The 16,639-nt window shown below is 45.7% G+C and overlaps 1 protein-coding gene across 1 annotated transcript in view; it reads left to right on the plus strand.

Moving 5' to 3' along the window:
* l(2)gl (LLGL domain-containing protein l(2)gl) overlaps positions 1–15,236 on the plus strand; it is a 54,641-nt gene extending 39,405 nt beyond the window's left edge. The window contains exons 19-23 of the mRNA XM_050169582.3: positions 1,404–1,555; positions 4,570–4,796; positions 8,090–8,506; positions 10,148–10,357; positions 11,949–15,236. Coding sequence (XP_050025539.1) covers positions 1,404–1,555; positions 4,570–4,796; positions 8,090–8,506; positions 10,148–10,357; positions 11,949–11,967 — 1,025 coding nt within the window. The 3' untranslated portion in view covers positions 11,968–15,236. The remainder of the gene's footprint in view (positions 1–1,403; positions 1,556–4,569; positions 4,797–8,089; positions 8,507–10,147; positions 10,358–11,948) is intronic.
* Positions 15,237–16,639: the final 1,403 nt, after the last annotated feature.

Consider the following 16,639-nt stretch of genomic DNA (forward strand, 5'->3'; position numbering starts at 1 on the left):
GTCGTGGCAGGAGATTTCAACAAGGGCCTCTGCACCTTTCAGTGCGCATGCTCTTTGAAAAAAAGACAAATAGGAAGAGAGAGAAAAGAGAAAAAAGGATTGCTTTCATGTTAGTGTTAAAGGAGTACTGACAAAAAAATTGTTGGATCTTTTCTATGACCAGTAACTAATGACCCAGTAATTAAGACACAAAACCTTGTTCGTTTCAGTGCACGGTGGTTACAGTTAATGCCCGATTCGTTGGACATGCCCAATAATTGGGATGCCTTTGCAGCACCCTATAGAGCCAGTGCATAGGGACGTTTGAATTTTTGAAGCTGAAACCTTTGGCTTATAATTTTCGGACTTTTTTCGTGACTTCAGGTCCAAAATGTCACTAATCAAAGCCACTGCTGCCTCCATCTTGATTACCTCACAGCTTTGAACCAGCGCTTTCGCACACCAATCCGCTGGCAGCCGTAGTCACCACAGCAACACTAAGGCCTAGTTGCTTTTATGTTCATGACCAAGCTTCATGCTTTTCGGTGCTGTGTTTTTCATTGAAAGAATTTGCTGCTGTCAGCAACTGTGGTGACTCTGGCTTTGTCATCCTTATGGATTGCTTCGAAGCGCAACAAATATGGCAAGAATCAAGTGTTGTTATGCAGTCAAGCATATTCAGTGTGTTGCGATGAAGCATACCAAGAGCAGAAAGGGGTTACTGTCATGGGACACAGTATGTACATTTTAATTATACACGCATTTCTGTCACAGTATGAGCACAGATACACCTAATAGGTGCACTGGCTGGCCTTCAGAGCTGCTTTGCACGTGCCTGTGGTGATCTGAGCCCTTGGGGACAGCAAACGGCATGCATTCATTAGAGAGTTTCAGCGTGTCCTGTGATTTGATAAACGCAAACGGACTGAGCATTTTACCATATGACCGGAGGTGCAAACGTGAACGGTTTGCACAATGCAGCCACCTGGTGGTGCAGAGCTCAACCAGACAAACACAGAGCTAGTATTGCAGTAATCAAGTGTATGTTACTTTGCTGCTTGCGTGAATTTTCAACAGCAACATGATCACCACTGCCGAAAATTTACGCCAGCAGTGAAGTAAAATACACTTGGTTACTGCAGTATTATGTCTGTGTTTGTCTGGTTGAGCTCCGCACCATCTGGTGGACTGCTCCACGTAGTTTAAAATTTAATTCAAATATGTATCAACCTGCGTTTGGCTATTGATATGTTGTAGAGGTGTGTGTGTCCACAGAAATCGATCCTGCAAGTTATTTCGACTTTAAAGTTTTGGGTTACTACTCCTTTAAACTGAATGGGTTGCAAAGGATGTGCAAGTTCGCCTTAGTTGGAGATAAATCACAGTCCCGTGCTTGTTGGAAACATCCCTTATGCTCCCTGCAGGCAAGGAGATCCACCTGAAGCACAAGGCTCCAGTGATATCCATCCACATCATTGATGCCCGTGGCTACCCCATATCGGACCCGTTTGAGGAGGAGCCCAAGGGCCTGGTGCCGCCTCAGAGGGTGCTCATCTGCTCCGAGGAGCAGCTGAAGGTGAGTTTCTGGTGCAGATATTGACAGTGTAACCTCCATTCCGGATCGCTGCACTTGACCGGCTGCTGCATTTTGTGCTGTTTTGCGCAATGTTGGTTGATTCCCACCTGATGTGCTTCCACTGAATGCATCATAGTTCTGGCTTGTTAGTGCATCTTACGTTGCATTTTGGAGCGGGCAGTGTCAATATTTGCTGTCTGGAGATGAAATACCGTCTGCTTGCTAACCTAGTAGTGTATCCAGTGGGTGAAAAAGGGAGCCTAATTACACGTGATTAAGCTTCCTAGTTGGACATCATGTTGTGGCTTCCACTAACATGCGAACCATAACATAGTGTTATCGTATAGTTGTGCTTGGCTAGTACATATTGTGCCCAATAAATGGCTGGAAGTTTCCAGTTGCAAATAATGCTGGTGATACAATCTGTTGTTTCTAAACACTGAATTTAGCTTTTGCTACCATTGCGCATCTAACGTCTCTAATGCCAGCTTTGATTCTGCCTGAAGTTCACTCTGATAGATTTCATTGTTGACACATGATTGCACAGTGAAGATTGCTGGTGTTCATAACAAACTTGTGAGCCTCGCCTGCTTAGTACATCTTTTTCGTTGAAATCATGGGTATAGATTTGGGATTGACACTTCTACTTGTTTGTGTGGTGTTACAGTGCAATCCACTTAAAACAATATCAAAACGAAAGAAAATGTCGATCTTTATAACCGATCATCACTATATGTGGGCTGCCATAAAGAAAAAGCTGCCAAACATACCTTCGTAGCTCTGAAACCAAACTTGCCACTTGCACTAAAATGTAGATTTTGTAAAAAGTAGGCTGTGAAAAATAAAAATTTTATTTATACTTCTAAACAGCATGTCAAGCAATACGTGTGCTGAAACACTCAGAAATCTTCACTTACTTTCGTGGAAGTTTCAGGTTCAAAACCACTGTGTGCATCGTGTCCAGCTGCTGTGCGAACACAGGCGGAAATAATTTAGTGTGCATGAAATCAATGAGCAAATGGTTTGATGACAGCTAACTTTGGATGAACATCGGGGTTGCCGTCTGAGGGGGGCCATTGTCAATCTCGTCGCCTCCGTCGCACAACGCCGCCATGTGTCGCAATAATGGTAGCCCCGTCGGAGATCTCTTCGCAGAATGAGCCAGTGCTATCTGCACTCATAATTTCGTCCATCGAAGTACCACCTGTTTTAGCATCAGTAGCGACGTGCTTCCAGAGCTCGGTAATTTCAGCGGCTTCCACCGTGTTAATTTCACCCATGGGGGCTTTAGCCCTGGTGCGAAAAGCCCGCCTTTCCCGTCGATCAGCATGGCCACTGGTTCCAGCTTCCATGATTGCGGCACTCCCAGTATTCAGAATCATCGATATGATCAACTGCGTGAGCTTCGTACTTGTTTGAGTGTTGCAGTATTTGCAGCTTCGTCTCAATTGACACAGCTTTGCGCTTTATTGGCGAACCTACCGCTGCTCTTGGGCTGCTTCCAAGGGGCGTATCTGCTTTTTCTAAGAGAGAGTGAGAGATTATAGAACAGACGTGCAAGCGCCATTTGCATTTACTTTTTCTTTTCTCTTCTCTGGAAGCTTGCACGATCATGGGCGATGCAGAGGCCAAGCAGCACGCGCCAGCTTGTATAGCACACTACGCTATGTTGCGAGGCTCTCTATAGCTTTTGCAAACTGTGCATGGGTGGTACTGTGCAGTAATGGCAGCAGATACTACAGCATTTACTCGCATAATGATCGCACTTTCTTTGTCAGAAAAATTGACGCAATATCAAGGGTGCGATCATTACGCGGGTTAAATTTCCTGCGAAAAGAAAAAAAAAATTTTTTTTCGTTCCGCGTTTGCTGTGGGACACCAAAACAAAAATGGCAGCCGGCGGAGCAAGCCGAACGCGATTTTTTTTTTTCTCGTGAGTACATTACGTGCATTGAAACAGTGTCTTCTGTATCAGTAATGAGTAATATCGTTAATATCGGCAAGTTTGCAGCAATGACATTGCCATGTCCACTTTGAGGGGACAGAAACAGATGGGCGCGCTTCGCTGCCAGTGACATAGAAACACATGGCCGGCATGCTGCGGAAACTGCGGCATCTGTCTTCACTACTATCCTAATACGGCATGTTTCCGCTAAGGGTGGGCGAATATCTTAGCTACGTTACAAGCGTTGGCATGTGAATAGGGTACACTTTTAACGTATCAGTGTAAACGTGGCTACTGTCGTTGGTGGCTACTATCGTTGCCGCTCGCGATTTGTTACCTGCCCACGAGTGTAGATGAGAAGAATTGAAAGGCGCCTTTTCTGTTGTTGACCACGACCATTATAACGCCTACGCATAATAAACGCAAGTTTGGTTGCAGCTTTTTTTTTAGTCATGGAAGTGCGGAAAGTGATGAAAGTAATGAAATGAGGCATCTGTTTAAGAATGTTTGGTGCATGCAGACCGCTTGGTTTGTCTTGAAGAGTCGTTCACGTAGCATTAGACAGATGGTAAGCGCGATCATTATTAGCTAGACTTGGCACACGACATATCGCTGCGGCAAGTTCGGGGTGCGATCATTACACGGGAAATAAAAAAAAATCTAATTTTGACAACAAAATTCAGGGGTGCGATCATTATGCGAGTAAATACGGTAACTCGTGTAGGTAAATGTTTCGCCTCGTCTCAGCATCGTTTGTTAAACAGAACTTTGCAATGCAAATTTCATGATTATTCTGCAAGGAAAATGCTTTCCAGAAAACAGACTTTCGATCGTTATGTCCGATAAATGCAGTGAATAATGTTTTTCTTTTTTTCTCAGTGCCCCAAAGCATAAGTTGATACTCTTTAAGTCGACTCATCGTCATGACTGATATGTTGTGATATGTGGTACCATTATAAGTAGACTGCACTGTATAATTTTAAACGAGAGGATTCGGCGCTACGTATTAGGAGTGCTGTTTTCATTGTTCACAAGTTTTCTCTACATGTGCGTGTTCTCTGTGTTGCAGGTGTTCACACTGCCAAGCTTGAAGCCATTTGGGAAGCTAAAACTGACGGCGCACGAGGGAGCTCGGCTGCGCAAGTCGGCCATAGCACGCTTCCCGAGCCGTAGCGACCCTGCTCGCGTTGAGTACTGCCTGGCGGTGCTCTCAAACTTGGGTGAGGTGGCTCTTCACTCACTTCCCGACCTGCGCCGCCAGATGCTCGAGGGATGCCTGCGCCGTGAGGACATCAAGTAAGTGAGAGTGTGCCACGCGTGTGACAATTTTCGCAGCTGTTCTCGGCTCTCGGTGAGCCACAAGACTAGCGACTTGATGAAATCTTGTGTAGTTTTCCCAGGTGCATGCATGCTAAGTGTCCTGGCACCGCGTGTGTCATGTGGTAGTCCAGTGGCTATGGTGCGTCACCGCTGATTTTGACGTCGCTGGTTCAGTCCCGGCCGTGGTATTTGCATTCCGATGGCAACGGAATGCAAAAACGCTTGTGTGCCGTGAAACCCAGGTGGTCAGAATTAAACCGGAGCCCCCAACTACGGCGTGCCTTATAATCGGATCATGGTTTTGGAACATAAGACCCCCGAAATTAAAATAGAAAAAATTTTCATTCGAGGAAGCTGAACACTGAACACTGAAAGGCCATATGGGCTATGCGGAAGACGAATGCAAGGGAACACGTCAGGAGTCGGTCGCCTCTGCATGGTTGCTTAACCCTTTGAGGGTCAATTTTTTTTGCCATATGCTACCTCCCATGGTGGAATTTTTTTTATTGCAGATTCCAATTCTTCTTAGGGAGTTATGTCTAAAAAAATTTACCGTAATCTTTCTAGGGTCACTGTAAAGTGAAAAAAAAAAATGCGCTAGATGCGTGCGATTGAGAACAGCATATAGCCACCCGTCTCACGTGAAAATGACGGTGAGCATTTTCTTATTACGGCACCAGCAAATCTCTGGCCCAGGTCGTTGCATGCCGGATTCACAGCTGTCACCGCCAAACCTGTTGGATAAATAAGCATCTTCACTAGGGATGGGCGAATAGTGAATTTGAGGCTCAAAGTGCATTCAAAGCAAATAGTGATTTGGTCAAATAACTTCAAGTTGAATAGTGCAAGGGCGAATAGGGCGAATAGTGAATTTGAGGCTCAAAGTGCATTCAAACCAAATAATGATTTGGTCAAATAATTTCAAAGTCGAATAGTTCCAATAGTACATATCACATATTGCAGCAAAACCTCGTTAATTCAGATTTCACGTGATAAAAAAAAATATGTCTGAGTCCAAATTAACAGAATGTCGCATTTTCGAGATATCCAGAAAAGAATAAGCAAGTGCTTACTATGTCAACACGCTTTTATTAGTAAATTCATGAGAAAATCCTTTTGCTATTTTGCACTAAATCAGTGTTGAACCTTCTCTTCATATCGTGACTGATTGGCTCTCGCAGCGGCGACCGTGGGCTTGCAATTTCCTTTGCAGCACAGCCGCGGCGCGCACCTTCATTTGTGACACACTTTGCACTAGTGTGCGTTCATCTCAATTATTTTTTCGCCGGTGAGCTGATTGCCAACAGGTCACATGTCCATCGCGATGTAGCCTGTGCTTTTCATCCTCGACAGCTTTGCACTGAGTCAAAACAAGACAACCGTTTGCCGCAATCGCTACAGAGGAAACCGCGGCCGCTATTGACGCGATTATGAACGGCGACTTTGTGGTTGCTAAGGCACTGAGACAGACCAAAACTAACGTTCACTGCATCAACTGCAGACAAAACTGCAGTTGCTCTCTATGTGCTCGTAGATGGTGACTACGCAGTTTTTTTTAAGTATGCGGCCGAAGCACGTATTGAGTATGAAACTACTTTCTGATGCAACTGCTGCGGAAAAAACCGCGACCGCTATCGACATGATCATGGATGGCGACTGTGCAATTATGAAAGCCTGCAGCCAACACGGTGTTATGCGTGGCGGTAAACGCAAGAATAAAGGCTTTAAAGACACAAATAGGCACAAAGCGTTCCTGCATTGTCACTCGTGTACTATTTCCGCTAATGGCTACAGAGATGCGGACTCTGCCACTTCGTTTCGGTTAGACACTAGTGCCATTTTTGCTCTTTTGCGTCGCACATTTCTGGCTCTTTAATGCAAAAACATATAGCCTTCAAGATTGACAGTCGTTGTATGACAGCCATAATGTTTAAGCATAGCCTTCAAGATGTGTATTTTTACTGGCCTGCCGTGGCTTCCGGCTGCCTATTCGGGAGCACCAAGTAATTCAGAGATATTGAATACTTGAAAATAAAATTGAAGCAAATAACAAATAGAGAATAAGTCAATCGAATATTCGACAACACTGAACGCCCATCCCTAATCTTCACATATCTGTTTTACAGTGCGTGGTGCATAGTGCCATTGTTAGCGTACCGCGCGCTTTTAATAGGTGATAATCCAAATGCGCCGCCATTCCTTGCTGCAAGTGGCGCAATGTGGGCATCACATTTCGCTTTGGTGGCATCCGGCATTGCCCACCAGCTCGATTTCGTTTCGGTTTTCGTCACCATCTTAAAACACCACACAATAGGAAAACAGCTAAATGCATCTCGGGCCGGAACGGTCTGCGGGATGGTTCACATTACGTAGATGTCAACTATAGTTGAGTCTGTCAAATTTTTTTTAGTTACTTCAGGTCTTACGTTTTCCCGGTTAGTACATTCTTTCTCGTGTTTTTTCTTTTTCTTTTTCAAAAATGTATGAATGAGGTTCTACTGAACTTGTCACATGCTCACATCAGCCAAGGACATTCTAGATTTATTTTGCTATATCCAATAATTTGTTATATCCATGTTTGTTATTGAAGTTTGTCTATACATTGTTTTAAAGAAGACCATAGCTGAAGTTCAGTGTCACTGCCAAAAGTAGAAGCTGCCTCATGTCCATGTTTCAAGCTATTCGCGAGGTTACCATGCCAACAAGATGTTCCAGCAGCAGGTAATGTCAGCAAGCCACACGGGCAAATCGTTCTGAATGAAACAAAACAAGCATAAAAAAGCTAACATGTGCCCCAGGAAATGCTTCAAATAAAAGACATGTTTCTTTGTATTTCTTTAGTTGTACTGGTCCAGCTTGAAGGTGAATGAACTAGCTGTCACCAAAATAGACCATCTTGCTACTTCCCTTGTTTTTTGACAGGAGTTGCACCATGCGTTTGAGTTTGTCATAATTTTGGTGATAGGTGCTGTCCAAACCGCACAGAACAGTAGTGTACTGCAACATTGTACTTCATGCATACGCCATCTCTGCTTTCGTCCTGTCCTTTGTGCTGTTTTTACCTCCTTTATCATGAACCAACCAGCCAAATTCAACACACTCCCGCAACATTTATTTTTAACACCAAAACAGCTTAGTAGCCACCCTAAAGTGTGGTTCAACTCCTTGATTCAGCACTAAATGTGTGCGTATTCATTCTACCTTTTCTCTTTCTCTTTTGCTTTGCTATACGTAACTAAGACTTCTTTTTTAACCTCACCGTGACCCAGTGGCATCTGCAGCCTTGTGTTCACCAAGGACGGCGAAGGCTTCTACCTGAGCTCGCCGTGCGAGTTCGAGCGCTTCTCCCTGTCTGCCAAACGCCTTGTGGCCCCCCACTGCCAGGTGGACCTGCCTGAAGGTGTGCGGCCTCAACCCCCACAGCCCCAGGAACCCCAGGTGGGCAAGGAGGAAGAGGCAGCAACAGCAAAAGCTCCCGCAGCATCGGCCGCCGAGGGAGGGGAACAGAAGGAAGCCAATGACGAGGCTGCAACAACCAGTGAAGCCAAGTCCGAGGAAGCAATAGAGTCGGCAGAGAAGAAGCCCGAGTTGTCCTCCTCTGCTGCCACATCTCCGACATCACCGAAGGAGGAGTTGTCGGAAGGCGGCGACGACGACAAAGGTGGTCTGGACTCCCCGCCGGACAGGTTTGTGCACGCTCTTATAGTGGTAGCCGTTGCAGGCGCTTTCTAGGCTACAAATGGGGCAGCAGGTGCTATGTTGAACCGAAATCAGCAGACGCGCTGCGGTATTGCAAGGTTCACAAAGATTGACCATGCAATCAGTGCGGGGTCATCGGGGCTTAGTGCTTTTGGCCGAGTCTGCCATCTGCCAGTTGTAATTGAGTTGACATCAGCCTAGCACGAATCATTGCAGCACAGGTTGCCAACGTGTGCAGAGCTGGTGGGGCCCAAGGCAGCCTGTGATGCACGTTGTAGATTTTGTGGCTTTGGCAAGCCTACGTTTGCACTCCTCGAATTCAGTCTGGGTAGGGAGCTTCTTTGGGCGGGACTCTTTGGCGAGAAGTTGTGGTGTGGCGAGAATTGTGGAAGTAGGGGGGGAGGGGGAGTTGCCGATGCGTGTTGAGCTGGTGGAGGCTGAATGTCCCAAACTATGCTTTGTCATCTTGCTGTTGTGTAGCATTTTAAGATGGCAACAGGAAACTGAAACGAAATAGATCTGGTGGGTGACGTCATAATGCGGTGCTGCCAGAGCAAAACGTGACTCTCACATTGCACGGCCTGCAGCAGGGAACGGCAGCGCATTTGTAGTTATCACCTATTGAAAGTGTGCAGTACGCTTCCAATGACACTTTGCCACACATGATGTGAATTGGATTGATCAAGATGCTTATCACAGTAGGGTTTGGGTGATAGCTGTGAATGCCATATGCAGCGGCCTGTGAATTGATTTGCTAGTATCAGAAGAGGAAACTCAAGCGTGTTCTGGCATTTTATAATTTGTCATGAGTGATCAAGTACTGCAGGGAAGCTGCTGTGGCAGGTGCCTTCTGCTCTAAATCTTGTGTGCCTCGCATTTTTTGTTCACATGGGATCTAGTGGCCGAAAAATGTATCATAAGATTGCAGTTTGGTGATGTACAGAACGTTGGTGCCAAAAGATTTTTTCTTTTTTTAAAGATTGTGTTTTTCAGGAACGTATTAGCCAGTAAAAAATAATCGTAACTGTAATGGGTCATTTTTTGTTTTCTCAATCTTAAACGTTGGCACCAGGAAATCGCACAATACAGGATCATATCAGCGCGATACTAATTTTATCACTGAAGCGAGACATATTTTGTGCATCTGAACGAAAAAGGACAAGCAAGAATAAAGAAAAAATTATCAGTGCAGTTTCTGACTGCATGAAAAGAAAGACTTTTTTTCATGAATTGCCAACAAATCAAGGCGTTGGAGGCAGCATATGGTTCTTAGAACTGAAGCCACAATCGTAACGGTGTGAATTATGGTCACAAAATATTTTCAAAACTGTGTTTGTGCCATCCAAGGCAAGTGATCAGCATTAGGCAGGATGCTCCAAAGGCGTGGCACAAGGGCCTAACCTCTGCTTGATACGACTAATCGACATTTGCAAAAGCATCGGGAAGAACCATGTTTAGCTGTGGTGCCAAATTGACAAGTCATATAATTAAAGTTGCTGACACTCAAATTTATAAGCTAAGTTTTAGTGTTGGTTTCTCTCCATTTCGGGTATGCGTTGCAAAGCATCGTGATTCCTACAGGAGTCGTTGGACCCATCTCTCTCCCTTTGGGATGTTTTCCAACCCAGTGGCATCAGCAGCCTGGTGATCACCAAGAACGAGTCCAACTTCACCACCACCACAAGCACAGTGGGTGACCTGAAATCCCTCGAGCTGGAAGACCTGCTGCCTGCTGACCACGAGGAACTGACTGAAAAGCTGCGCTCTGAGTGCAAGATTGAGGTGGTTCGCGAGAAGCGCACCCTCGTCGTCGTTCGGGAGGAGACGCTCGTCAATGGGTAAGCCTTGCTAATGGAGCCTGCTGCCCATTTGTAATTTTCCTGCTCTTTCAGCCTCTTAACTGCATACTCACCATATGTGTATACTCAAACCCGCACATAACGCACAGGATTGTGCGCTAAAGAAAAGTTAATTACCGTATTTACTCGAATGTAATGCAGCCACGGTTGCAGTGCAAGGGTCGACTTTCCAGTCACGGGAAATTGAAAAGTAAATAAATGAATAAATAAAACTGCAATTGTAACAGAAGATGAACGGAAGAAGAAATGGTATCTTTCTTCAAGAGACCACAATCTGGAAATAAGTTCTCTTATTGTTGTCTGGGGTGGAGACAGCTTTCCTTGGGCGGTATTCTTGGGCGAACCCATTAGGTCGTAGGTGACTCAGCACCGAAAGCGTGCCCAATAAGTTTTTGGCACTGTCCTAAGCTCACTATCAGTGTGAAGAGAACTGTCACACATATCATTTGTGGGGTTCGGTGCCAGAACGAGCCGAGTCTTGCAAAAGCGAAACTATCCCCGTAAGCGATCGCCCGAAAATCACATCATCTTGGAGCTTGCTTGAGATTAACTGCTTCTTTAGAGGTGGCCGCACAGTCCTCCAATTCGGGGACAGTACCATGTCACCACTAGGTCCACAGAGTCCTTCCGACCAGCCTTGCATTTAAAGAGGGCCTCCCACTAGTCGTGCCATTTGTGAAGTGTTGGCGTTGAGCCACCAACCACGGCGGAGTTTCCCACCTTCTCAGCCATGAAAATTGCTCGTCTCGCAAAGCGAGCATTATGTCAAATACACTAAGTCGCCATAACTTCACGAACATGTGAAAAGCTACAAGGTGCAGCAGCACCTTAACCATTACACCATAAACAAGCACAGTGAAAGCACAGTGAAGGTGGCGTTAATATTAAAAAGAAACAAGTTTGGTTGAACAACTTGTCTAGGATTGCATTGAGACTTAGAGGTACAGGTTGCTAACATGACACTGAAAACCGCGGTATTTAGGGTACAGTCCAACCCAGTTATAACAATATTCAAGTGCCACGAAAATTCCATTGTTATAACCGATAACTGTTATAACCGGGTTGCATGAAAACAAAAAACAATATGGGAGATAGCTGTTCCTGCGCACGTGTTGTTTACAAACCGTGGCTGTCGGCATTCAAGAATGGCACTCCTATACCAACTGCAAAGAGGGGTCACGGGCGGCAAGTGACATACGAGCTCCGTTGAGGCATCACCTTGGTGGCTCCAAAAGGAGTTTTGTATACGATGTGGGATGGTTGCTGCGGCAGCATCTGAACTTGAGAAATGCAAAAGAAACGCTGGCACATGATCGCCACAAGCATCTCGCCGCATACTTCCCACTGGCTTGCATGAGAAAACCGCATGTTCGTCAGCCTTGCTTGCTGACATCATTCTCCAAGGCATCCGTGTGCTCCATGTAGTTGGCAGTCAAAAACTCGGCAGTCGAAGCGTTGAAAGTGCCAGCATTGCTTACTCTTACCTGTTATTAAAACTCTATTGTAATCTGTGCCCATCTCTAATTTTCTGCTCTCCTGCTTTCTCTCTTTTCTTTTTTTCTCAAAACAGGAGCTCTCCTACAAATTGAACCAGCCTTCATCAGCTAGCACCCGCCGCTTGGAACCTTATCGTATTTCACACCATGTGCATTTGTTTTCATTTATTTTGTTTTTATTCCTCTCCACATAATTGTTTTCACATTGCAGCTAGTTCCTCTTAGCAACAGGCATTTCTTTTTATTTAATTTCCCTGTTACTTGTTGGTCTCCTCATTTTTTTAGCCATTTCTTGCGCACCTTTTTTTTTTTCTTGTTCTTGGTTTAAGGAACAAAGCACAGTCCCACCACCCAACCACACCCACATTAATGCATGTTAACCTGTGGCTGTGCAACTCTAGCATGTGGGCGCGTGCATGTCCAGCACTGTAGAAGAGGAATAAGTTGTGAGAGAGAGTAGGAGTGAGGGGCAGCTGCGTTGTACAGTTGGCTGCGAAAGTTCGTGAAACGTGGGATTCGCGACAAGAAGCCAAGTTATCGCAAAACCTGGGCAACACAGCCTCGTGTCTAGCTGCCGCGTAAATCCGTGTTGTGCTGCGGAAACTCGTGACCCGTAAACTTTCTTGGCCAACTGCGCATCTTTGCATTTTCTTCCCCCTCACCAGGGAAGGATCACGAGGAATGTTTCTGTTTTTACGCGTTTACTTTGCCGATGATTATACCTCCTTCCCCCATACTTTCCTAGGCACATGCTTTGCCGCTACATGACCGAGAGAGTCTCAAGAAAGCACAGAGGCGGGGGAGAAGAGCTTTTTCCTTGTTTTTACAGTCTGTGAAGTGCACGATGTACTGCTTTCTTTTTTTTTTTTTGGTCACCAAAGAGTACACTGGTGACATTGCTGGTTGGCTAAACTTGTGCAGTGGTACTTGGATTGGGTGTTGGGTATTCGGAGGCTCAGAAGGAAAAACAGACTTGGGAGCACTGGCAGCAGAACCACCATTCGAACGAGCGACAGCCCTTGTCTTTGCACATAGTGACGTGTACTTTTTGACTGTGAATAAGACGAGGCAATCCGTTGATAACCTCTGCCTTCTTCCTAGGGTAGACTGCCAGGGCTGTGTTTTACCCTTGTTGATGCTGAGCTGGCGAAAACAATATAGGTATCTGGAAAAAAGGGTATATGCAGTTTATGCGGGAAAAGGAGCATGCAGCAGCACTGCTGTTTCACATTTTGGTGTGCTAGGACTGCCAGGATACTCGAACCGTGTCACCTTGATTCAATTGGGTACTGTCAGTATTTCATCATTCCAAGTTTGGTGGTCAATACTGCAAGCACCGTAAGTGCCTTTACCTCGGCACAAATGCAGCAGCTCTCTGTGTTGTCGTGCTTTAGCATGACAGGCACGAGTCTCATTGATGCAAAAAAGATTCTTGCTTCGTGTTTCTCGAGGCCGCCTTTGTTGAGGCATCTACGCGGGAATAGATCTCGGAGTAGTTTTTCCCACCTTGTATAACTTGGTTACTGTGTGCACAACTCACTACCCTGCTTGTAACTTCTTTTGGGGATAAAAGAAGCATAAGCCAGACATATGAAATTGCAGGTAGCAAAATGAGGTAGCAGCTGAGGTAGGTCAGATAATAAGTGCTGGTCGATTTTGAGCTCCAAAACAGCACTCTTCTTCCACTAACAGAATTATCCAGCCTGCCTTGACCACAGTCTCCCATCATTCGTTAGTTCGAACTGTGTTATTTACATTTCATTCGTCTGCAGTAGTGTATCTAACTGTTGTTCTATTCGGTTGACATGATGGAGCGAGTGCTGCAATGTTATGTTTAATCACGCATTGTCAAGAGACGTTGGCACTACATAGAGACAGGTACGTGCTATGCGTTGAGGCCACAGAGCGAGGCTGTGCAAGCTGTTGCACATTTTGTACTGCAGTTATTGTTTCTTTGCTTTTATTTATTTGTGGGCCTCGTTTTTCTTGTTTCTCTGATGGTGCCTTTGCGTCGTCGGCATGCGCAAAAAGAGATGATAGGTTTCCGTGCGAACTTGGGTATGTTGCAGCTTGCTGGAATGCCGTCTACTTGTGTTCCGAGTGTCTTCTTTTTTTTTTTTTTTTTCATTTGCACAGACGCAATTAAAGCTGCAGCATCCAACGCTACGCTGCTAGTAGGACAAGCAGCCCAGATTTTAAATTTTTTCTTTATGGCCACGCCTAGTGCAACCCCCACACTTGTGTCAACTTATACTATATTATATACTAGAAGGACCACATATTGCACTTTTATTAGGTGCGTCGCCCCATAGGGGCTGCTCATGGCACGTTGTCTTTCTCTGGCCTTGTTTACACTCCTGTGTGCATTCCTCAATTTCTACTCAAAGTGACGGCGAAAAGATTTCATGTGGTTGTATCTCACTGCGAGCACAGGGGGCAACTGTACTTTGTCTCGTCAATTCTGTGCAGCATACAGCCCAAGGCTTTATGGGTCGTGTCAGCCAGTTGGTATAGTGAAAGCCGAATTGTGCGTTCCAGTAAAGGGAGAAGGAGGAAGGCTTGCCCATTGCGCAATACCATGGCACTTCCATAAAGCTCCCGTTGAGCCTTGGTTGTGCGAAGGGTGAGAGTGTAGGAGCCCTTCATCTGGTTATCTTTTCTGGTTGGTTGACACATTCCGTAATGTTTGCTTACACTGCGCGAACTTAGCGAGACTGGGAGCACAGGAGGTGCACTTCTTCACTTCGTTTTCCACCCCGTCTCTCTCGAATCATCGGAAACACTTCTTGTTTTTACTCTTTTTTTGTTTTGTATAGGGGGTAAGGGGACAACAGACAAATCATCTCATAATCAAAAAGTGCCATTTTTCAGCCTTCCAAATAAAAAAAAAAAATATGGTAAAGTGGGGAGAGGAAAAAGGAGCACTTCTTGGCAGTTTTTTTTTTCTGTTTTACCTGGCTTTTCTTTTATGAGCAAGTGGCGGTGTTTGCATTTTTTTTAAAGAAAAGGTCTATACATACTATATATATATATATATTAACGTATTTAAGGCTTTTTTTTTTTTATTTCCTTGTCCTATGTTTATTGTGCTCGTCACCACAGGTCTTTTTCGCATGTTTATACAGGGCAGCTCTTTTGCTGCACGAGTGTGTGTTATGAGGGCAGCAGCAGTTCATATGAGAATTCTTCCACAGTATGCCTCGAATTATGCCACGGAAATGCCCATATTGGTGATGGTGGTACCTACAACTGCTATACTGCAGCATGGTGTTTTTTTTGTAATGCTGTAAGACTTTTTCAAGCTGTCTTTTTTTTTTAATTTTACCGGGCCATTTTCGAAATAAAATGTTTGAAAATTGTAATAGTTGTCATTTATTCACAGGCCTGACTTGATGGTGTCTACACAGAAGCAAAATTGTGAAGTCAGCACTAGCCACATTTTTCAATGAAAACTTCTTATTGCAATAGCAATTACATGGACACTCCAGCCGCATTTTTGCCGTTGGCGTTGCCGTGACGTTAGTATAATGTCCTAGGGCGACAACGCCGTATGCTGCATGTGCGAGTGAAAGCGCGTGAAGGGAAGCAGACGACCGCGGCTCAGTTTGGCGCGCGCAAGGGAAGGAAGCAGAGAGCAAACGTGCCGTGTTCCGTCACGCGAAAGACAGTGGGAGGGGGGCCAGGGGGGAGGTGTGCTCCGGCGGCAACTGCGTATTTCGCGGCTGGGTGCTAGGGGAACACGATCGTAGCTTAATCTCGCGCGTCGAATGTGCAGGAAAGTGGGCGGGCAGACTAGACTACAGGGGCTCGGTGCTAAGTGTGCATAAACTCGCAGCCAGACAGGCCGGACTGCGGCCGCGGTATTTGCCCAGTTCGCTGTGGCGGCATTGCATTTCTGCATTGCTCGCCGCTGCATCTGCACCATGGCGGCCGCGTCGCGTTCTCCTTCGTGACAAATGCAGCATGCGGTTCCTGCTCGCTTCTGGCGCTTTGTGGGATAGGTTCAGAAAGGTCTTTGACGCTTCCGATGTTGAGACGTGTGAAACGTCTTGAAGATGATGCACTACCGGAATTGATCGCTCGATAATATTGTTCTTGAATAGAACTTGCCCATATATCACTTACCTTTGAACGTTGCCTTTGGTTTTCTTGCGCCATCGCGGCATATTGGCAGCGAGGAGTTACGGAGTCGCCATCTATCGGAAGCGCCTCGCTGGCGTAGTATGAGGGATCACGCGGCGCGCTCCTCATAGGTTTTGCTGTCAGCGCTCACTGAAAACACCACGCGCGAGCTCTCCCGGACATTTCTGCGAGTACTTTCGAAACGAGAGAAGTTTTTTACTGTCTAAATAATAATCTTGGGCAAACTGAAAGCACAGAATCGTTTACGGACGCTATCTCTTTACCGTATACGTACAGTGAACGCCACTGCGCGCGGTCGCCGCAATGGAGTCCCCCGAACCGGCTTCTTGCGTGAAAGGTAGCCAAACGCTGAGAGTAAACTAAGTGAAATATGTTGTTAGAGTGGGCTGTCTGTAAAACCAAATGGGGCATAACAGAATGAAGCCTCGATCAATGCAGCGATCGCACGGGTTCGCAGCGACCGACTGCGCGTCTGCATGCATGTCCGCGCACAATGTTTTGCTTTCGCTGTGAGCGCGTTTTCGCACCGTGCCATGAGCTTTAGGCCGCAGAATATGAGCATTTGACAGTATACAAGCAACCATTGTTGCGTGAGCACTATCAGAGCTGTTCAAAATAATTT

Source organism: Dermacentor andersoni, chromosome 3 (assembly GCF_023375885.2).
Source record: "Dermacentor andersoni chromosome 3, qqDerAnde1_hic_scaffold, whole genome shotgun sequence".
In the NCBI taxonomy this organism is placed as follows: Eukaryota; Metazoa; Arthropoda; class Arachnida; order Ixodida; family Ixodidae; genus Dermacentor; species Dermacentor andersoni.